This window comes from Rattus norvegicus, chromosome 6 (assembly GCF_036323735.1).
Source record: "Rattus norvegicus strain BN/NHsdMcwi chromosome 6, GRCr8, whole genome shotgun sequence".
NCBI classification, from domain to species: Eukaryota; Metazoa; Chordata; class Mammalia; order Rodentia; family Muridae; genus Rattus; species Rattus norvegicus.
The window spans coordinates 11,638,012-11,660,641 of NC_086024.1; the positions used below are offsets into that span (position 1 = coordinate 11,638,012).

General features: G+C 47.4%; 2 protein-coding genes and 1 long non-coding RNA gene across 5 annotated transcripts in view; 1 reads left to right on the forward strand and 2 right to left on the reverse strand.

The window, feature by feature from the left end:
- Ston1 (stonin 1) overlaps positions 1-8,087 on the reverse strand; it is a 49,373-nt gene extending 41,286 nt beyond the window's left edge. Inside the window, exon 1 of the mRNA XM_006239743.4 lies at positions 7,948-8,087. The gene's annotated coding sequence lies outside the window, so the exon portion shown is untranslated. The remainder of the gene's footprint in view (positions 1-7,947) is intronic.
- Positions 267-13,814, forward strand: LOC134479304 (uncharacterized). 2 transcript variants are annotated; one of them, XR_010052439.1, is made up of 3 exons: positions 267-365; positions 8,649-8,779; positions 13,594-13,814. It is a non-coding gene; the product is annotated as an uncharacterized LOC134479304 (long non-coding RNA). The 2 variants fall into 2 exon arrangements; XR_010052438.1 differs by lacking the exon at positions 267-365 and having other exon boundaries at positions 8,092-8,779.
- A 3,233-nt stretch (positions 13,815-17,047) lies between these two features.
- Ppp1r21 (protein phosphatase 1, regulatory subunit 21) overlaps positions 17,048-22,630 on the reverse strand; it is a 69,161-nt gene continuing 63,578 nt past the window's right edge. For both annotated transcript variants that reach the window (NM_001271305.1, XM_008764482.4), the window contains exons 21-22: positions 22,058-22,186; positions 17,048-17,727 (exon numbers count right to left, since the gene is read on the reverse strand). In NM_001271305.1, coding sequence (NP_001258234.1) covers positions 17,698-17,727; positions 22,058-22,186 — 159 coding nt within the window. In that variant the 3' untranslated portion in view covers positions 17,048-17,697. The remainder of the gene's footprint in view (positions 17,728-22,057; positions 22,187-22,630) is intronic.

The window sequence follows — 22,630 nt, forward strand, 5'->3', positions numbered from 1 at the left end:
ATGCATGCGATAGGTGAAGAAATGTGTGTAGATGTGAGATGGGAAGGAATCTTTATGGTGAGACAGAGAGAATAGAAGGGTATGATGCAACAATGACATAATAGAAGGGTATGGTATGACAGTGATAGAATAGAAGGGTATGATACAACAGTGATAGAATAGAAGGGTATGATGTGACAGTGATGGAGTAGAAGGGTATGATGTGACAGTGATAGAATAGAAGGGTATGGTGTGACAGTGATAGAATAGATGGATATGATACGGCAGTGATAGAATAGAAGGGTATGGTAGGACAATGAAAGAATAGAAGGTTACAATATGACAGTGGATGGGAAGACATAGAAGCAAAAGATACAGCAGAGAAGGTGAGCCGGAGAGGTAAGGGAGGAGGCAATGGGGAAAGCAACCAACATGATATGTGAAATGTCATAAAGAAACATCTTATTCTGTGAACTAGGGTTTAAAAAATTAAGTGGAGCATGATGTCACCAAACCATAATCCCAGCATTCAAGAGTCTGAGGCAGGAGGAATGCCATAAGTTTGAACCCATTGAGGGCTATAGCAAATATCATATCAGTCAAGATGTGTGTGTGTGTGTGTGTGTGTGTGTATGTGTGTGTGTACATATATACATATATATACACATAAGAATATGGACATAGATAATATAGATTTGAAAGGGTTAAATAAACTCTATGTTAATTGAAATGAAAGAGTTGGCACAAATTAACAATATTAAGCACGTAAAGAAGCACATCAAGCTACAGTTAATATCTATAAGGCCATAAAAGAAAACTGTGATTAACTTTATGGTAATAAATCTAAGAACACAGAACGCAGAGTTCCCAGATTTACTCACTACAGTCTACTATGCCAGTATCAGTGGACCCAACGTCCTCTTCTGGTCTCCGACGTCTCTTGCTTTGCATGCAGGCGAAACGTGCGTACTCACAAAATAAAGATTAATTGATTAAAACATAGAGTAAATCTGAAAACACCTAAGCAGATTTTAACAATAATCAAAACTGAATCAAGAGAAAATGGAAAATCAAATTAATCAATGTCCATTCCTAATACTCGTCAGATCAGGACCTGGTAACACCCATAATTCCCTGGGAGGCACAGAAAGGAGGATCAGGAGCTCAAGGACAAACTTAGTTACATAGTGGGTTCAAGTCCACTATAGAGCACATGAGACCTTGTATCAGAGAGAGAGAGGGGGAGAGAGAGAGAGAGAGAGAGAGAGAGAGAGAGAGAGAGAGAACATGAAGGTGTCAAACACTTTGAAAGACCCTCACTCGAGTCTCGGGATAGTGCGCCCCAGGAAACACGAGAGTCTCTAATTAACAGAAAGGGCTGTGACGTAACTCGGCTGTAGCCTGCGTGACACCTGAGTCCAGCTCCCAGAGACGCAGGAAAGTCATCATATAAATTAAATGTAATTTTACTAGAAATCTCAGTAGAAATTTCTATGTCTATGTGCATGCAAGCAGACAAAAATTGATTTATATAAGCTAACAGAACCCAAAGTAGACAGTAAATCCTTTAAAACCACGGAGTAGTAGTGGTAGCAGTTATTTTGTACTTTGGTGCGTCAGGGCTCTTCTCTTTTCACTGTGTGTTTTGTCTCCTCAATAACACTTTGGGTGGAGCTGTTATTTATATTTTAAGGATGGGAGGCAGATTTAAAAAAACCAAGGTTACTCACCTATGAAAACAGACATATTAGTAGGTTAGCTGGAAAACCTTATGAAGCCACACCTAGACATACGTATGCATAAGTGAGGAAAAACCCGGGAGCTGTGAGAGAGAAGACAGGCCACTGGAAATGATGGTCGGTCCGTCAGTCAGTCCGTCAGTGGGTCGGTTGGTCAGTCTGTCATGTGCCATTGATTCCTAAGCAGCAGTGAGAGGTTTGCGGAGAAGACAACATCACCCCTCCCCCATGCTAAGGTAATTTTTGCATGGAGTTCTTCGTTTGTAAATGATAGCAAACTGAAGATACTTTCAGGAACATAAGTATTTTAAAATTTACCAAGGAGCCTGTTTAAGAGAACTTCAAGTTCCCAGAACAAAGAATGAAAGCAGGGAATGAGTTTAAGGCCAGCTTGGGGTACGTGGGAAGACCCTGGAGGGAGGGAAGCAAGGAGTACAAAAAAAGACAAACACAGAGATTGTAAATTTACACAAATGGGGAAAAGTAGACTCAGCTGGGAGATGGCAGTGCCCATCTTTAGTCCCAACACTGGAGAAGCAGAGGCAGGCTGTGAGTTCAAGGCCAGCCTAGTCTACGGAGTGAGTTCCTGGACAGCCAGAGGTACACAGAGAAACTCTTGTCTCAAAAAAAAAAAAAAAAAACCAAACAAACAAACTCAAAAGAAAGGTGTGGAGAAAAGGATGCTGAGGACTGCTCTTGTCAGGAAGCCTGAGTTCAGCTCCTACCACCCATACCTCAGCCACACACATACACATAATTTACACACACACACACACATGCACACACACACACTCTCGCACGCACGCACGCACATAAACACATACACGCGCGCACACACACACACATATATTAGCAGCCTCATAAATCCACTGAATGGATACAGTAAAATACTGTGATGTAAGTGTGAAACAGGAAGCATAAGGAGAAGCAGACAGGGAATGGAGTGTCATTAGTTGTCAAATAGAAAGACCCAGAAAGCCCTACAACTGCCGTTGGCTTCGAGCTTCCTCCAGCAGAATGATAAAAGATAATCACCAATAATTGTGGGGCACAACCCCCATTAGAGAGCACAGGCAAACTGCTCAGAGGGACATACTCCCACCACTGAGACCAGAAAGAAACCTCTTATTTGTTAACTATAATGAAGAACTCAAATAACAGTGTAATTGGAGTGAATCAGGAGGGGGTCCTTGACACTCATATTGATTTTTCTTTTGATGTGTCTATTGTTTTATATTGTATGTGTGTGGATACAGGCATGTGAGCACAGGTGCCCACGGAGGCCTGAGGAGGGTGTCAGATCCCTTGGACCTGAGTTACAAGTGGTTTGTGAGCCAAAACTCAGGTCCTCTGCAAGCACAGTATGCAGTCTTAGTCAGGGTCTCCCTACATAGTCCAGGCTGTCCTAGAACTCACTTTGTAGACCAGGCTGTCCTGGAACTCACAGAGATGTGCCTGCCTCTGCCTCCTGAGTGCTGGGATTCAAGGTGTGTGCCACAACACTTGACCAAAATGTATGTTCAGTGAGGTCACCGTTACTAGAATCATTACGCTTCCAGCAATCGCTCCCAGAAGAATGGGGAAAAGACTTTTTCTGAGACTTAACAAGGCTTGTCGGTGGGTAGGGGCAGTGACAACACAGTGTATATTTCTGAGGACAGGGGAAGGAGAGAGTGACCTCCAGGGCCTGGCTCCCTGTTAGAGTGGGCGGAGCTTAGCCTGGTTCCCTGTGGGAGTGGGCAGGCTGAGCCTGGTTCCCTGTGGGAGTGGGCAGAGCTAAGCTTTAGATTCCTGCCAAACTCCCCACCCCCATTAAATTACCCAACCTTGCCAATGCCTGAGATCGCCCACAGAGCCAGGCTTCCAAATACGAGTTCACTTCTAAATGAACTGAGCATCGAGACACAAGGAGCTTCTCCACACACCCCATCGACACTGCCGTGAAGGGCAGCAGATGCCCAAGCTGATAGCTGTGTAGACAGAATCTGTCTGGTCTACTTCAAAACGCCCAGCCTCACACTCCAGCTGCTCCCAGTCCCATGGGTCCCTGGAACTCCAGTCTGGCTGGGAAGCTTCCAGAGACTTCTGGTTACATCTATGGGGAAGACTAGTTTCGCAATTACGTTGTAAGTCAGGAACAGTCCTCGACAACTTCCAAGGAAAGGGGTCAGTGGGAGCATTTTATAAGCAGTATTTAACTCTATTAAAGCAAGAAATGTATTCCTTCCCTTTTCTACTTGTCTATAACACTACGGACAATCTGCGTGCAGGGACAGTAGAGACTGAGGTGTGTAGGATTTCGCCACTGACCTAAGTTTGAGATTCGCTTCCCACACTTAGCACCTGTGCAGCCTTGGGCAAGTTCCCCTCTAATCCTGGTTTCTGAATCTCCACAATGAAAATAATAATAGTTCTTACCTCAGAGAATTTTAAGACTAAATACTTCCCATGAGTGTTTAACACTCGGGAAACGTTAGCTATCATGACTGTCAAAAGCTGAGGAACCTTGGCCAACATGAGGAAAAGCAGGAGCAACTGTAATCCTGAGTCCGCTTCAAAGCACAGCGTTTCTCAAGCACAGCGTTTCAGACGTCACAGGTATATTTTCGGAGTGAAAGGATAGTGCTTTCTAATCCATAACTAGCTATTTGAATTCACCCCTGCTCTCTTAGCATCTGCTATGTAATTCAGTATTCTGTACAGCATAGCATTTAAAACATTCCTCCGGGTGAGTTTACTTCTGACAACCCCTACCCTCATGCCTTTGGACAGAAGTCTCACACCTTCTGTATTTCTAACCCACTGGACACAGACAGACAGGTGGTGGCTGGCTTTCCCCTGGCTGTGCGGAGATGCAACTCCCCCTCACTATTCACGCTGAGGTCAGGGCCCCTTCTGTGGTCTCTCCTGTGTAGCCCATGCCTAGCCAGTCTTTGCTGCTGGGTTTGCGGCAGACTACTCTGTGTAATTAGATTCATCCCGTGATGGGTACAAATGGAGCATGGGCAGATAGGCCGTTGTTTTCCCAGACAGTATAAAGTGGTTTCCAGGGCATTAACCTCACCATTAGAAATTCTCAGGAACAGGAAAAGACTGAAGATTCATATCAGGGTACATTGTTTGTCTAGGGAACAAGAGCATACAAGTTCAACACTTGAGGACTTGCATTTAAATGAAGGATATCCCAACACCCTATGATGTTACAAGACCACTGACAAAGCCTTACTGACTGATATAAACATGAGACTGTCACACTGGGCAGAAGTGACACATCCTGTTTAAAACAAGTCACCCCTCCCCCTATTTTCAGGAATTCAGTTTTTAAAATCCTTTGTTGTATTAAGTTTTTCACAATGCCTACATACATAAAACGTGATTTAATCATCCCCTCCTTGTCCTCTTACCCCTTCTCCTCTCTGCTCTTCATCCTAAGTGCCCCCTCGTGTATGTGTGTGTGTGAGTGTGTGTGTGTGAGTGTGTGTGTGTGTGAGTGTGTATGTGTATGTGCTGTGAGTGAGTGTGGGTGTATGTGTGTGTGTCTGTCTGTGTGTATGTGTGTATGTGTGTATGTGTGAGTGTGTATGTGTGTATGTGTGTGTGCTGTGAGTGTGGGTGTATGTGTGTGTGTCTGTCTGTGTGTGTGTGTGTGTGTGGTGTGTATGTGTATGTGAGTGCGGGTGTGTGTATGTATATGTGTATGTGTGACTGTGTATGTGTGTATGTGTGTATGGTGTAAGTGAGTGTGGGTGTATGTATGTGTGTATGAATGTGTGTGAATGTGTGTGTGTGTGTTCCATTGCACTTTATCACAATCGCTTATTTTAGCATGGGTAGGGGGTGCCCTTACTCAACTTACCAGTAACTGCACCACTGAGGACTATCTCCTGGAGATCACTGATTATCTGAAGCTCAACAGGGAGCGCCTTAGGAGTCCCTCCCTGATCCTCGATGGACGTTGGTGGGCCCAGTTTTGTGCAGTAGCCTTACTGCAGCTGAGCTCATGTAAGTGTTTTAGCATCCGTCAGTTCTTCATTTCTATCCACCCTGTCTTCTGCCGAGTCCCAGAGCCTTGCAGGGAATGATGCAGACGTCTCATGGGCAGTCCCTTATCTTCAGTGTGCTAAAAGCAGTTGTAAGTCTCTGCAGGTTCTTTTAACTCTATATGAATACCCTCGCCTGCCATATACTGTTCTCTGCGTCATGTGCTATGACCCCAGTGTTGTTTATACAGAGAACAGCTCATGTTCCTCAGATCATGTCTTCCTCAGGGGCTAGACCTGGATATGAATCTCTGCACCCACGTAAAACATACACTTGGCAAGAACCAGGCATGCCCGGGCAGAGGCGGGATGCTTGCTGGGGTTTGCCAGTCTGTTGGGCAAGCAGTGGGCTTCAGGTTAGAGAGAGACCCTGTCTCAAGGGAATAGAGCAGAGGGGATTGAGCAGGGCATGCACCATCCTCCTCTACCACCCATAGTTGTGTACACACCACACACACACACACACACACACACACACACACACCCCACATGCACAAACACCCTCAAGAAGTGAACTTAAGGCAAGCATGTATTCCTCACACACAGTGAGGTGTTGTGGCCCCTGTAGTTCCCCTCACACAGAGCAGCTCTGCTGAGGCCCGGCTGCCTGAAGCAGCTCTGACTCCTAGTGAGTGATGAACAGACAGCCAGCCTCACTCAATCCCTAAAACACAGGCGGAATGACAAAAACTACTCCTGACCCATCTGTGTAGACACAAACTACTCCTGACCCATCTGCGTAGCTTTATGGGAAAATCAGCAGGCTGTCTGAAAGAGCCCAGAGAACCAAGCCTGTCATGGAAACATTGATTCAGCCATAAGACCCGACATAAAAAGCACACAAATGAACTAAGCAGTCCTTCCGCCCAATCAGAACTCAGTGGAAGCCGCAGCCGCAGGGCTAAAATAAGTGCGCTACCCGCTGCCCATTTTGTCTATGGCCCTCACTCCAGTTTCTGCGCGCTCTCTCTCCCTCTCTCTCTCTCTCTCTCTCTCTCTCTCTCTCTCTCTCTCTCTCTCTCTCTCTCTCTCTCTCTCTCTCGTCTGCACCTCCTGCTTAGGGCAGAGAAAGTGTGAAAGGGAACAGAGAGCGCTGCAGAATGGCAGGCTGGAGTGACACCAGTCTTCCTGCCCAAGCAAGTGCGGGAAATTAAAGCCTCCAGCCTGGAGGGGGCTGATAGCCCCGTTAGAGGAGTCAAAAAACAAAACAAAACAAAACAAACTAACACAGTTGAGTGGAGACTGAAATCTCTAATTTCCCAAGCCCAACTTCTGCACGCAGTTTTATTTTGTTAGTTGCTTTTGTTCCGTTTTGTGTTTGTTCGGTTTAAGTGTCAGCAGTGGGGCAGGGATAGAGTGCCACGGGTGGAATGTGAGTGGGTTTTCTCCCTGCACCATTTAGATCCCCAGCAATTGAACTCGAGTCCTCAAGGCTTGGCAGCAATCACCTTTACCCACTAAGCCATCTCACCGACCCAAAAGAAAAAACAAACATTTTTGACTAGAATTCTATTTTCCTTCATGAGCTTTGCCATCTAATTAGATTAACTGTCATTGATGGGACCATACAGTTGGAAAGAAAATAGACAGACCATAGACAACTAGATATCTAGATAGAGTCAAGTCCTGTAAAGGAATGTAGTCTCAACCCCTTCAGCATCCTCAAAGTCCCCATGCCAAATCCTCACACATGTCATTCCTGCAGCAAACTTTAGTGCTGACACTCCTGCGTGACCCCTTGGCCTGACTGCAGCCTGGCTGGTCATCTCTGAGGGCAAGAGGGGATGGAAGTGAACCCAGAGGTTCACAGGACCACCGAGGACAGGAGCCAGGAAGACTGCAGGAGAGGGGTGGGAGTCATAGGTGTGGGGATCCGGAGTTCTGAGGGAGCTCTGCCCTGATCCGACAAGTCTGGGTGGCGGTGGCCACGCGTCGGCTCCTACAGTCCCGCCCCGTCCTGCCCACGAACTTGACTGTCCCGTGCTGTAGTACTTTTCTTTCTTTGCAGTCAGGCCCAGGGCAGAGAGAAGCTGGCGGGGCCCATCCCCTCGCCGGCTGTGGGCGCCTGTCGCGAGTTAGGGAGATGTCTTCTGCCCCCGCCCTCAAATTCCAGAGAATCAGAGCGATCCCACCCTGGAGAGGGTCTCCCCCAAGCCGCCTTGGGCCTGTCCCTGGGGCTGATCACTCACGCAGTGCTGCTGGGGCTCCGACTCTGGGCACCGCCATCCACACAGGGAAGAAGAGAGGGGAGGAAAGGGAGGGAAGAGGGGAGGGAGGGAGAAGGGGGAGGAGGGCCCGGGCGGCTGGGGGCGGGGTGGGGGGGGACGCTCAGTCCCCGCCCCTCTTCCCCTGCGAGATCCTCCCTTGCTGGTTTCTCCAACCTAGATCCCCCAAAGTTGTTTTTTTTTTCTGGTGTGAGATTGGACATTCGCTTTCCCTCTGTCCTGGGCGAGTCTGTAGTCCCTAGAAAGGGAGCTGGAAAGCAGTCACCAAATTATTCTGGAAGCCTCCTTTTTTCCTTTCAAAGTGGAACCAGCCGGGCCCACAGTGATGGATGGTTGGTCATGCTAAAAACCCTCCTTCCTTGATGAAATCCACACCCATCTGGCGCACAGATGACCAGGTGAAAGAGTGAAGGGCCAGGCTGTGTGCGAAGACAGGAATACCACAATGCTCTGGCGTGCATCTTGGAGAGTACGAGAGGGATGTAGAAGAGGAGGCCTCTTCCCCAGATGGTTTCCAGTGTATTCTCCCCACAACCCACACCACACACACACACACACACACACACACACACACACACACACACACACAAAGACACACAAAGAAGGTTTTAAGCAAAGAGCCTTGATTCCAGTGGATTCCCACTCACTTTTGTATTCCCCAGCAGGGCGCACCGTGAATCCCCGTGGACTGAGAATGGCCAGAAGAAATTCTTGTTTAGTGCTCTGCAAGATAAACTGCCTAGGAAGAGAACATGTGTGGGAGGGAGAACAGCTCAAGCAGAGGCTGGGCTGGCAGGTGAGAGGATGCTGGAAGTCTGGTGGAGCATCTCCCTGAACTCACACAACATTTTCCCCAGTGTAGTTTTTGTGGTCTCAGAAAACCTAGTGAAATGGAAAAGATATTCCAGAAGTCTGTCCAACCACCAAGACTCAGGGAGAAAATGGGGCTCCAGAGAGGAGACAGGTGTGCCTGGCATCACACAGTTGGGCACACTTGGGATAACGTTATTTTCTGGTAAGATTTCTAATTGTGTTTATACTCAGAGCATAACACTAAGAGAGCTAAACAAACAGAAGAAGGAGGGCCCCTTGCCTTGAAAGGCAGGTCTGGGTAGGGACGGCTGGGTCTTGCCTACCACACAAAGCCTGGTGTTTGGTCACCAGCACCCTGTTTTGGGTACATGTGTGTCCATGGGAGGGTTTGTGGGTGTAGGTGTGTTCAAAGAGGCCAGAAAATGGCATCAGATCCCCTGGAGACAGAGTTACAAGCACCTGTGAGTTCCTCAACATGGGTGCTAGGAACCAAACTCTAGTCCTGTCAGAGCAACACAGTGCTGTAACCACAGAGCCACCTCTCTAGCCCAGAGCACCAGATTTAAATAAAAACAAACAAACAAGCAAACCAAAAAACAATGGAGACTGAGATTCACTGTTCCTGTGTCCCTTGTGTCTACCATCAGCTTCTGGAGGTTTGGAGGGGACAGTCCCTCTCAGGAAGGCCATAGCTAACTGGAGAGGCACGCAGAAAAGAATAGCACTTGGAAAAGTCACTACCACTTACAACAGCTTTCTGAGAGCAGATTATAAATCATGTCATCTTTGAAACAAGCAGTATGGCCTTAATTAGTAGCTTAGGGTAGCTAAGCTGGTGAAAGAAATCTCAGGGAAATTTTGACACTTTCTGGGGAGCAAACAGACATGAAACTCTCAGAAGACTTCTCCAGTTAACTGAAAACTGCTTCCTCTTTTACCTTATGTTCCTACCCTCCTGTGACCCTACGTCACTCTGGAGATTGCCACCTTTCAGATCTTTTCTTCTTTCTGGCCTGTTTGAATGTACAACGCTCATCTCTATAGGATTCTGTCTGGCAAAGTCTTTTTATATTAAAATCCAGTGGTAAACTGCTTAGCCTATCCTCACGTAAGCCACTGCAGCCATGCACCAGCTGGGACCCCATTTCATTCCAGCTGCATTCGCCTGCTGTGCACTACATGGACCCTCGGAGGACGCCTTCCTCCTTTTTACTCAGAGCTTCCCTTTTCGTGGAAACCACTGAGAACTTTCATGGAGGTCCCTGAACTCACACAGCAGTGGGGTTCTGTTTTAAACACCTTCTCTGCTATTGTCTTTGTGACCTTGGAAAACCTATTAGATGGAAAAGATATAGAAGTGGCCTGTCCAATCACCAGGAGTCAAAGCATTCAGGATTCAGTATTACGAGGAGATCTCCAAAGTTTCTGTTGGTAGACACAACAAAATTAGTCAGCTAAAGCTACTAGGATCAACATACCTTCATGAGGAGGGCAAGGTTTGGCCTCAAATGTTTAATGAGGCCATTATTTCTCTCTCAAACTTTACAGCAATAGTCTCTAAATGACAAGAACCATTCAAGACAATGGGATGGCTTTGGGGGAAACTATTTAAAAAAAAAAAACAAACAAACCCGAGCACAGACATTTCACATGCATGATACATTCTGACACGAGCTAAGTAGCTTTTCTAAGTCCTTTTCTGAGGGAATTCAAGTACACTCTGTAGATTGATGTCATTATGCAGGTGAAGGCAGGTACAGGATAGAAGAGGCTTGTCATTGGACAAGAAGGATGGGAGGGAGTAAAGTTTTAGAGAGGAGGAGACCAGTGAGAGGAGAGGGAGCAGCTGAGAGAGCAAGGAGGCAGATGTTAAGATTCCTCTCTGCACATTTACAGGTTGTTATGACTATTCTTAAGGGATGGATGTGTACAGGATTTTGTGTGTCTAGACGAACAAATTATATCTTATCTAGGTGGGTGGTTTATATCCTTATCAATTGGTTGTAAGTTAATCGAGTGGATGTATTGTACGTTGAGCATTTAACATACAAATCTGGTTGTTGGGTCCCCGTTTGTTGAGTGACAACTTAACTGGGTTGTTGGGAGTGTGAGCAGAGTCTGTGACAGGAAGTCATACCAGGCTATAGAATGCTTGGGGCTAGCATGGCGTGGGGCTACGCTAGCAGGATCCTCGGAACTCGATGGTAACAGGCGTGGTAACAACTCGCCAAGGCGACAGCGTGCGAAAGCAGCTGGCAGAGAAACAGCTAGAGCATGCAGATTCGTGCGGAGTGGGAACTCTCGGGAACCAGGTCATGTACCTATTTAATTACACTGCAACAACCCTTGAGAGGGGAATTCCTGAGCTGAAAAGCCCACATCTTCACATCTTCACCACATCAATGCCAGCCAGCCATCGACTGGTAGTCTTTTATCATGAGGATGACACTCCTTGCCTGTCTTGAGCCAAGCTGGCTGCTGGCTACAGCTGGTCCATGGCCCTCGCCTGTGAAGTACCTGATGAGCGTTTACTGACTGCCTTCGGTGTACAAGATACACACTGCTCAACGGCAACAATCTGAGCCTAGCGCTGGTCCCCGCCTCCAGCTCTGGCCGCTGTTGGGGCCGATGACACACATTAAAACACAAAGGGAAAATAGTCCAAGTAGCCCAACTGAAGGGATGACTAAAGAACTTAAGAAAGGTTAGAATGATGCATGCCTATAGCACGCAGGAGGAGACGCCAAGGAAGGAAGCCCATGAATCAGGGCCCAGCAAGGAGGAGGAGAGCGTGGGGGAGCGGGAGGGAGAGAGGCAGGCAGGCCAAGGGGGACTACTCTTTAGTATTTGAGCAGGGTGTGACTGCCTTGTGTTGTGGACTAGATTATGCTGTGTCTACTCTTGGGCCTCAGAGATCTCCCTCCTGGGCCATTCCACTACACTCCTGGTGTTTCAGAGAGGACTGGGGAGTTCAGGGATTATTAAAGCCCCCAGCAAAATAAACAGCGAGGTTCCAATTGGGGAGTTGCCTTTCGAGGCCCCTCCATTGACGGGCTCCCCCACGCTTCTGCTGAGTTTCCCTGCCTTTTCATGGAAAAGTTGTCCAAAAGTTCTCTTGCCTTTTCTTCCAAAGACTTAGAAGAACAGAGCTATAATTGCCAGCTAGCCTCCTAACTTGGAGCTAATTACCAAACTGCTCAGAAATGTAAGGCAGAGGGCGCTGTTTGCTGACAGCCTCCCCCCTCAGATCACCTCTGAGGACAGGACTCCCGGCCGAGGACAGAAACTTCCTCTGTGTACACAGACTGGACGACTCTCTGGCCTGACCCTCGGATAACTTCTCAGCATCATCTCCATCTATGGTTTCTCTCCGGGTTGGAGTTACGGAGTGGCTTGAGGCCTTTAAGAGCGGGGACGGCTGGAGAGATGCCTGAGCAGTTGGAGCACTTGTTACCCTTAGAGGACAGAGGTTCAGTTCCCAGCACCGACCTGGTGGCTTACAAGCATCCACAGCTCCGGGTCCAGGGAGTGAGCTCTCTTCTGATCTCCAGGGCACCAAGCAAGCTCACACGCACAAATTCAGGCTAACCCTCATGTGCGTAAAATCACGTAAATAAATCTAAAAGATACTGTTTTTAAAGACCAGAGCCAACCACAGGGGATAACACTTAGTCCACCTGAGGATTTTCACAGTAGAGAAGGTTTCTGACCAACTGAGGAAAGCTTTTGGTTGCTCTCACTGGGTGGCTTCAAGCTGGTTGTTTCCAGTTTTACTGGCTTGCAGAGGCTGTGCTATGGCTCAGTTGCTTCGGTTTGTAAGTTGTTTGTTTGTTTGTTTTTAATGCAAACGCTAGTTACTTCTGTCTTGCAGTAACTAAATACTTGGCAGGAAAAACTCAAGGGAGGAAAGGTTTATTTTGGCTAACGGGTTTGGAGAGACGTCAGTCCGTCCCGGAAGGGAAGCACAGCAGCAGAGCATGTGCCAGGGCCGTCCACTTCTCTGTGGTCCAGGAAGCAGAAAGAGCAGGCTAGACGGTGGGCTTATAACCCAGTGGCCTTCTACCACCTACAGTCTTCAAAATGGCCCACAAGATGGGCCCTGCATCCAAAGCACGGCCCTGTGAGAGGCGTTTCAGGTACTAACCATGACAACGGAGTAGGAATCAGAAGCAGTCATGTTACAAGTCACATCGGTTTACCCAACAGTGTCTTAACCACCTCACAAAAAGCAGCGGCTCTGTGTGGAGAACTGAACATTCTCGGTATACAGAACAAGCTATCCCTTGGTGGGGTGGCTCTCACATGCTTGCCCGGCTGTTATCTGCCAACGAAGTTACCATCGTCCTGTTAAAGCCCATTTTATAGATTTTATCAGCTCTGAGAGCCAGCAGCACTGCATCTGACAACTTAATGCAGGTGATACTGACGAATGACAATTCAGCAAACAGCAAGACATATTCATCCGTCTCTCAAGCTGTGTCTGAAGGCTCTCCACACTGCCAGCCTCTTGAGTGCGCACAGCCTGCCAGGCATCAGGAGCCAGCTAATGAGGTGATAGACCTCCCTTACGGTCGGACAGTCTTTGTTTCCCCCACTGGAATTTCTTAACCACATTTTTTTTCTTTTTTTTTTTTTTCGGAGCTGGGGACCGAACTCAGGGCCTTGCGCTTGCTAGGCAAGCACTCTACCACTGAGCTAAATCCCCAACCCCTTAACCACGTATTTTTATTAAAACATGTTTATTTAAATAAGAGTGGGAATAAGTACATTTCTAAATTATTTATCTTCCTGTTTCAGGGTATATGCCGTCTCTATGTGTGGGTGTGTATACATGAGCACGATGCCCACAGAGACCAGAACATGGTGTCAGGTCCCCTGAGGCTGACGTTACAAGGTGCTGAGCTTCCTGATGTGGGTGCTAGGAATTGAATTTCAGTTTTCTGCAAAAACAGAAGGTACCCTTAGTTACCGAGCCATCTCCCCAGCCTTGCGAATAAAGTAAAATGTTAGAAATGAAATCTCTATTAAGAGATGTGTGTTCTTGATCTGCTTCCTGGTTTCCCGAAGTTTTCAATAACATGAGTATAGTACATAATCAAGAAAAAATGGGAAATTTCATTTTAATGTTTTCCAGAAAGCAAAGCACGTCAGTTTTGTTGTTGTTGTTATTGTTATTTATGCTATGTGTGTGCGTTTGTGTGTGTGTGTGTGTGTGTGTGTGTGTGTGTGCGTGTGAGCACTTCAGTCACTATCTGCTAAAGGTGAGAATCTTCTCTCCTTCTGTCCACATCTCGAGCGGAGGAGAGAACAGTTTTGAGAGGGGGCTGAAGTGGTAGGCAGAGGGCGGCCATGAGAGGGTTTCTCAAACTGAGGGGGAGTAAAGACAGTGACACTCACAACGTGAAGTAGAGAACAGGGAGCCACCAAGACAGACCCCAGTGAGTCAGGGAGCTCCATGCTATAGAGTCTCAAATGTTGCCTAGTCTGACCTCACAGTCCTGGACACAAATGCTGCTCTGTGTTGGCACCGCAGTGGCTAGGACTCAGGGCACACCATCACGCCCAGCCTGAGATTTCTTGAAGATGAGTTGCTGATGCCCAACCGAATTTGACTTCACAGAAAGGAGAATTACTACCTGGAGAAAAGCTTAGGAACAGGTTCGTGCACCACAGGCAAACAAACTTGTTTGTGTGCTTGCTTGTTTTTAGTCCTTTTTTTTTTTTTAATTTTATTTATTTTATGTACAGCATTCTGCCTGCATATGTGACTGCAGGCCAGAAGAGGGCACCAGATCTCATTACAGATGGTTGTGAGCCACCATGTGGTTGCTGGGAATTGAACTCAGGACCTCTGGAAGAGCAGTCAGTGCTCTTAACCACTGAGCCATCTCTCCAGCCCCGCTTGCTTGTTTTTAAAGGTCCTTATTGGCTCCAGATTTATGTAGGAATGGAGAAGTCATATATTATGTGACTTGGATAATCATGTGCATCTGAACAGTCATAAGGAAGTTTATATCGAATATCAACATGATCAGATGTTGAAGTAACGATTTAAGGAGACAGTGTTGTGTGAGCGGTGGGCAGGGAGGCACATAAAACATCTCCCAGGGGCAGGGCCAGGGCCCATCAGGAAAATCACAGTTAAGTACATGCTATTAGGGAATTTAAAGACCAGACCGGTGAGCGGAAGTGGTTTTCTCTTACAGAGCAGGAGGTAGGCAGAGGATTGAGGGACTGTTTTTGCTTGTTTTTCCTCAGTAACATATTTTAGAATAGCCTCACTCAAGCTGAAGTTCGTAGCAGGATTAAAGTATAGACAACTTGGGAGCTAGAGCGATGGATGGCTCAGCAGTTAAGAACTCTGAGCCGAGTTCAGTCTCCATACCCACTTATAGCTCAGCTCATAACCACCTGAGACTCCTTGTCCAGACGCTTCTGGCCTCCTGCATTCATGCACACAGGGAGACACACACATAGTTAAAAGTAATAAAAAATCGTCAAAAATGAAACAGTAACATGAAGAAAACTAGCCTCTATGTATTCTGCTTGGTTTCTTGATCTGAGACAATCCCAGGACAGAATGAAAGCAAAAGACAGTGGTGATTCTGTCCCCGATTCTGTCCCTTCCCGGCTCTCCAGGCAGCCGACAGAACTCTTTGCCCCCACCACACCCCACACATGCACATGCTTCTCAGCACCTGAGTGATTGTGTGAAGAAGATGGGACCAGAATCAGTGCTTACACCACCCACAAGTGCGCAGAACTAAAGCGTTCAGATGAACTAACCCAGCCTTAGAAGAGCCCGAGAACAGAAGTGCGTACACAGAGGAAAAAAAACAAGATTAGTAAAGTATCTCTAAAGCTCGGTGGGCATGAGGCTATTCTTTTCACATCTGCTGTGATGGTTTCTATATGCTGGCCCCGGGAGTGGCACTATTAGAAGGTGTGGCCTTGTTGGAGTATGTGTATCACTGTGGGTGTAGGCTTAAGACCCTCACCCTAGCTGCCTGGAAGCCAGTCTTCTCCTAGCAGCCTTCAGATGAAGATGTAGAACTCTCAGCTCCTCCTGCATCATGCCTGCCTGGATGCTGCCATGTTCCTGCCTTGATGACACTGGACTGAACCTCTGAACCTGTAAGCCATCCGTAATTAAACGTTGTCCTTTTAAGAGTTGCCTTGGTCATGGTGTCTGTTCACAGCAGTAAAACCCTAAGACATGTATTATTTCAAGATTCTCATAATAATGACAACCAAATTAATGGCATAAATGCACTCAACTTGCTTTGTTAGTTGGCAAGGTTTGTATAGGAGAGAATATGTATTAAAAAAAAATCCAGGGACTGGAGAGGTGGCTCAGTGGTTAGGACCAGTTGCTGCTCTTGCAGAGGACCTGGCCTCAGTTCACAACACCCACATGACAGCTTCTAACAGGGTGCAATTCTGGTTCTAGTGACCCAATGCCCCCTTTTGGCCTCTCCAGGCACCGGGCACAGGTGTGGTACATACATACCTGTAGGCAAAGAAGTAAAACGCAGAAAAAATAAAAATGAATTTCTTTTGAAGTCAGAGAAGAAAAAGTCTTGCCAAGGGCTGGAGATGGTGGCAGTTAAGAGTGGTCACTGCTCTGGCAGAGCCCGATTCCCAGAACAGCTCTCTCATAACCACCTAAGGCTCTCAGCGCAGGGGAGCCTACACTCCTGGCTCCTACAGGCCCCTGCTCTCATATGTACATACACACATACATCACTTTTTAAAAAAGAAAATGTATGCCAAAGGGAAATATTGTATCCGGCCTTGAAATGATCTAAGAAGCTAGCAGCTTACAGGCTTCTGAATGAGGTGTGGAAGGCAGGCAGGATGAAGTCCTGGAGTGACTGAGAGACCGTTTACCTCCAGATATGAGGCACCTGCAGTGTGATGCCCGTCCAAAGGCCTCTTGGTGAGCAGGCGCAGGCATGTGTTCCTAACTGTGGCCGGGCTGCCTCAGCCCTCTAAGCCTTACTTTTCTCTCTGCAGGACAGTGGTGAACGGCTGAGCAGGAAGCCTGTGTTTGTGGCCTGGGGAGCAGGGTGTAGGGAGAGGCACTTGGGGTTTGCACTGAAGCAGCTTGTCTACCACAGGCCAGGGAGAGCTGAGGGCTTAGGGTCCACAGCAAAAGCCGAGGGCCTCCTACAGGCTCAGCTGTGGACAGCCCGATTAGGAAGGTCACCTCTACATCAGTGTCTTTCATCACAGCGTCACAGACTGAAGGTTCATGTGCGTATGAATTTATTGACAGGATTTCCTTTAGCAGTTATTTGAACACAGTTATTTGTACAGCTGCAGACATGACAGCAAAGCCACAGGCTCTAAAGGGCTGTAAGGCTTGTCACCCCCAGGGGACAGAGGAAAGGGAAGGCAAAGGACGGAGAGAGGGCAAGGAGAGAGTCTTTTAAAAGGAATCTGAGATGTCTTTCAATTTTTCAATTATAAGAAGAAATGACAATACAGGAAGTGGTGACATCTGACAATTTAAGCATTTTATCCAGAAACATATATCTATTCCACAGATACCAAATCCATTACCATATAATTGAGTTTGAAAATATACAAAATATTTGTTGTTCTTACATACTGAAATTAAATCCTAATTTTAAAAAGTGCACAGTAAAAACAGCGTAAGGAAACCTACAATCCATGGGTATGTCTATTGTTCTCCATTTGACTGTCAACATGAAATTCTGCATTCGCCTCGCTGTTTACAAATGTCTCAGGGTCACAGACGACACTGGCTAGTCTAAGTCCAACAGCACATGGCTTCCCAGCAGCCACCAGCACTGGTTGTGGAGTCTGGCTCGAGTCTCCAGGCAGCAGCTGCAGCCGATCTGGAGGGAACAGTCACTGGCCAGCCGAGGTCATCAACTACCGACTCCTGTTCTTCTTAGCATTTCCCTGTGCAAAGAAAAGCACTCACCATAAGAACCCAGGTTTCAGAAGTGTTCTCACAGCTGTGGCTTCCCACGAGGAGAGCAGCTGGCGGGTAACCTGCACGGGGGACGCAGTAGCCACAGAACTGTCTAGACTCTTGCCACTCCCAATGTCCACATCCAATCTCCCCCAGGGCCAAGGGCAGATAAGACAGGAAAGCAAGCCATTACCTGGTTTACCAAAATCCCTTTCTTATGGAATTTCATGAAACAAAATAGTTTTAGCACAAATATGGATTTTGTTGTTTAAATAAACGGGTTTTAGAGCAGCGGTTCTCAACCTTCCTCATGATGCAACCTTTAATATGTGGTGATCCCAACCATAAAGTTATTTGTGTTGCAGCTTCATAGCTGTTATGATTCTGTAATGTAAGTATGTGTCTTCCAATGGTCTGAGGTGACCCCTGTGAAAGGGTCATTCAACCCCCACCCTCACCCAAAGGAGTCAAAACCCACAGGATGAAAACTACTGTTTCAGAGCTTGGAGCGGTGGTGCAGAACTCGCTCTCACAGGGTGGTTTCACAACGTTCTCTTCTCTGTGGAGACATTCACTTCTTAGGGCTACATTCCAATTAAGTCCCTAAATGACGAAGTCCATACATAAATGGGAACACTTGCAGCGCACAGGCACTAAGAGCAAGATCATGACACACACGGCAGAGACCGCACTCAGCATCCAGTGGATAAATGGTCACTCGGCACAAGAGGACACTACAGCAATGAAGGTGACCAGTGAGTAGAGGCATGTGCTGGACAGTTTATGCCAAGCTGATACAGCTACAGTCATCTGAGAGGAGGGAACATCAGTTAAGAAAATGCCTCCATAACTGGGCTGCAGGCAAGCCCATAGGCTATTTTCTAAATCAGTGATTGATGGGGGAGAGCCCAGTCTACTGTGGGTGGTACCATCCCGGGTTCTATAAGAAATCAGGCTGAGCAAGCCATGAGGAGCAAGCCGGTAAGCAGCACCCTCCATGGCCTCTGCATCAGCTCCTGCCTCCAGGTTCCTACTATTTGAGTTTCTGTCCTGACTTCCTTCAGTGATGAGCGGCAATGTGAAAGTGTGAGCTGAATAAACCCTTTCCTCCCCCAAGCTGCCTTTAATCATGGTGTTTTGTTGTAGCAGTAGAAACCCTGACTAAGACTAGCATGAAGCAAAACCCAGGGCTGCCAGAGTGGCCCGAGAATGATTAAGATCACCACTCTGACCTAGAGAGGTTTCTTACTTGGATTAGTTTCTTTTGAGACAATGTTATAATGTCCACTTTGCTTGTGTTCGCCTCACACTATGTATGTGTACCTCAGGGGGATGAAGCACTCCTCTGGGAACAAGGTCACTGCTTTTTAAATATTACACCTAGCTTCTCAAAGTTTGCTACAATAAATTAAATTACAGAGAAACTAAATATGACCATGATTAGAAATATAACCAAGTCATGAGAATAAGGGGAGGCATTCACAGAAAGGAGCCTGCCCATATTGTATGTACCTCCTGCCTCCAAGGTGGCTGGTAACCAGCACAGAGGTGGCCCAGTTGAGCAGGAGTAAGACCTCCCTGCAGGGAGAAGCCAATGAACATCCTGAACTGATGATGACAAGTGTTATGCAGTGCACACTTCTCCAGCAGAGAACACAGGACATTCTCCAAGGAGACCTCGCTGAGCAGACACCTGGTCTACCCGCCAGGACAAAGCCGCAGCTGCACCTCTCTACTGCCTCATCAATTCACAGATGGGTGGGAAAGTATGTCTGACCTACAGATATGCAGTGACCACCTGAGATGACACACAGAACTGAATGCCTGCACCCTAAAGGTTACATTCATAGAAAAGAAGCTGTATAGTACCATTCACTAACACAGACAGGGTACATGGAAATGCACCCCAACCAAAGCACATTACCCAGTTATCTACCGACGGGCTCAGACTGAGGACCTTTCAGAAACAAAACCACCAGGAATCCTGGAGGTAAAATGGTTAGCATTCCTAGGTTATGTGGACAGTTCAGAGAATAAATAAAGGGTTTTATTCCACTCCTGGGCGTTTATACAAAGACGGCCTGTGATGGTTTGTATGTGCTGGCCCAGGGAGTGGCACTATTAGGAGGTATGGCCCTGCTGGAGTAGGTGTGTCACTGTGGGCGTGAGCTTAAAAGCCTCATCCTAGCTGCCTGGAAGCCAGTATTCTGCTAGCAGCCTTCAGATGAAGATGTAGAACTCTTAGCTCCTCCTGCACCATGCCTGCCTGGACGCCACCATGTTCCTGCCTTGATGATAATGGACTGAACCTCTGAACCTGTAAGCCAGCCTCAATTAAATGTTGTCCTTGTAAGAGTTGCCTTGGTGTCTGCTCACAGCAGTGAAATCCTAGTTCAGACACAGCCATGTCCTACCCCAGAGATGCCCACACATACACGTTCATTGCTGCTGTATTCACAATAGCAAGGGGAGGAACCAGCCTGGATGCTTAGCAACAGATGAAGAGATCATGAAAATGTGAGAGATATAAAATTTGCAATATTACTCAGCTGTTAAAGAAATGAGATCTGCAGGAAAATGTATGGGTTTGGGAGGCATAATTATAGCTAATATTCTAATACTATAATTATTTAATTATAATAATAATAAAGGTAGCCTAAACGGAAAAGAAACTGTTCCCCCTCATATATGGATCCTAGTCATTCATGTAAACACGGACGCATAGAACAGGTCTGAGGTTGGCCATGGTCTAACAGGTCTGAGTGTGGCCATGGTCTAACAGGTCTGAAGGTGGCCATGGTCTAACAGGTCTGAGGGTGGCCATGGTCTAACAGGTCTGAAGGTGGCCATGGTCTAACAGGTCTGAAGGTGGCCATGGTCTAACAGGTCTGAGGGTGGCCATGGTCTAACAGGTCTGAAGGTGGCCATGGTCTAACAGGTCTGAGGGTGGCCATGGTCTAACAGGTCTGAAGGTGGCCATGGTCTAACAGGTCTGAAGGTGGCCATGGTCTAACAGGTCTGAAGGTGGCCATGGTCTAACAGGTCTGAAGGTGGCCATGGTCTAACAGGTCTGAAGGTGGCCATGGTCTAACAGGTCTGAAGGTAGCCATGGTCTAACAGGTCTGAAGGTAGCCATGGTCTAACAGGTCTGAGGGTGGCCATGGTCTAACAGGTCTGAAAGTGGCCATGGTCTAACAGGTCTGAAGGTGGCCATGGTCTAACAGGTCTGAGGGTGGCCATGGTCTCACAGGTCTGAAGGTGGCCATGGTCTAACAGGTCTGAAGGTGGCCATGGTCTAACAGGTCTGAGGGTGGCCATGGTCTAACAGGTCTGAGGGTGGCCATGGTCTAACAGGTCTGAAGGTGGCCATGGTCTAACAGGTCTGAGGGTGGCCATGGTCTAACAGGTCTGAGGGTGGCCATGGTCTAACAGGTCTGAGTGTGGCCATGGTCTAACAGGTCTGAAGGTGGCCATGGTCTAACAGGTCTGAGTGTGGATGTGGTATAACACTCAGAGAAGAAGTCAAGAGGCTGACACTGAATGAGGAGGAGGACAGTGCAGGAGATATGGGATCCATGGAAGAAGATCTTAAGTTAATTTTACTTTATTTTTTGCTAGTTTCAACTCTGCCCATTTCTGCTTCTTCTTGTGGTGGATAACTGAATAAAGCTGTAATGGAAGCCAGGCAGTGATGCACACCTTTCATCCCTGCACTCAGGAGGCAGAGGCAGGCGGATCGCTGCGTTCCAGGCCAGCCTGGTATATATCGTAAGTTCCAGGACAGCCAGGGCTACACAGAGAACCCTGCCTCAGCAAAAACAAAAAACAAATAAAAAAAACATAAAAAAGTATAACACACAAAACAAAAAATAAAAAGGAAGTGCAGTGAAAGGTGTAACCTAGTCAGTGAGGCCTGTGGTCTCAGAACGCAGACGTCACCGAGAGTCGAGAGTTTGGGATGGGGTGTTTGAGTGGCTTCCTTAAGCTTGTGTGGTTTTTATCTGTGAATTAACGAGATACAGATTTTCCTAAAGAAAACCCTTTGCTAAGGGTTACCCAAACATCACTGAGGTCTTATGCAGACAGCCCCTCCTGAGGCTGTCTGCCAGCCCCTCACTCTGACTCAATGACAAAAGGCAACAAGTCAGTCAGACCTGACCATAGCTTCAACTCAGCCAAGGAAACTTAATTTTCTTTTGGGACAGGAAGTGAAGCAAAGGAAGAGGGTTCCCAAGAGCTTTCCTCTTACACACAGCACGTGCGGCATTTTCTAGCGCTGCCCTGAGCCGGCCTGTGGGCAGGCTGCCTCCCACACACCTTACTGGACATCTTGAGCGTGTCGATCTCGTCCCTCTGCTTGGACAGCGTCTCGTTCATGCTGCACAGGTGGTCGCTCATCATGCTCAGCTGATCCTCGTAGCTCCTCTTGGTGGTGGTCAGCTCATCCTGAACAGCAGGGAAGGAAGAAAGGCCGTCAAGACCCCCCACCACCCACCAGCTTCCTTGAGTACAAACATCCGTGAGGGCAGCCTGTCACAACGTTGATCAGTTAACACAGTGTTAAGGTGCAGGCCGAATGGAAGGCCGGAGTTAAAGGAACTGGGAGAAAATGTGTCAGCCACCCAGGAGTGCACTCATTACTTATTGGCAAAATTGAAGGGCCGGCGGCTGTATCAGCAAAATGTTTGCCTGGGAGTAGGAGGGCCCAAGTTCCTTCCCCAGAACACACATTAAAGGAGGTGAACCTGGGGGTGCACACTAGGATCCCAGCCCCGGGAGAGGGAGGTCCCTGAGACTCACTGACAAGCTGGCCAGCCTACGGGGCAGAGACCCAGTCTCAAAAAAAAAAAAAAAAAAGGCGGCCAGCTCCTGAGGAACAACACCCAAGGT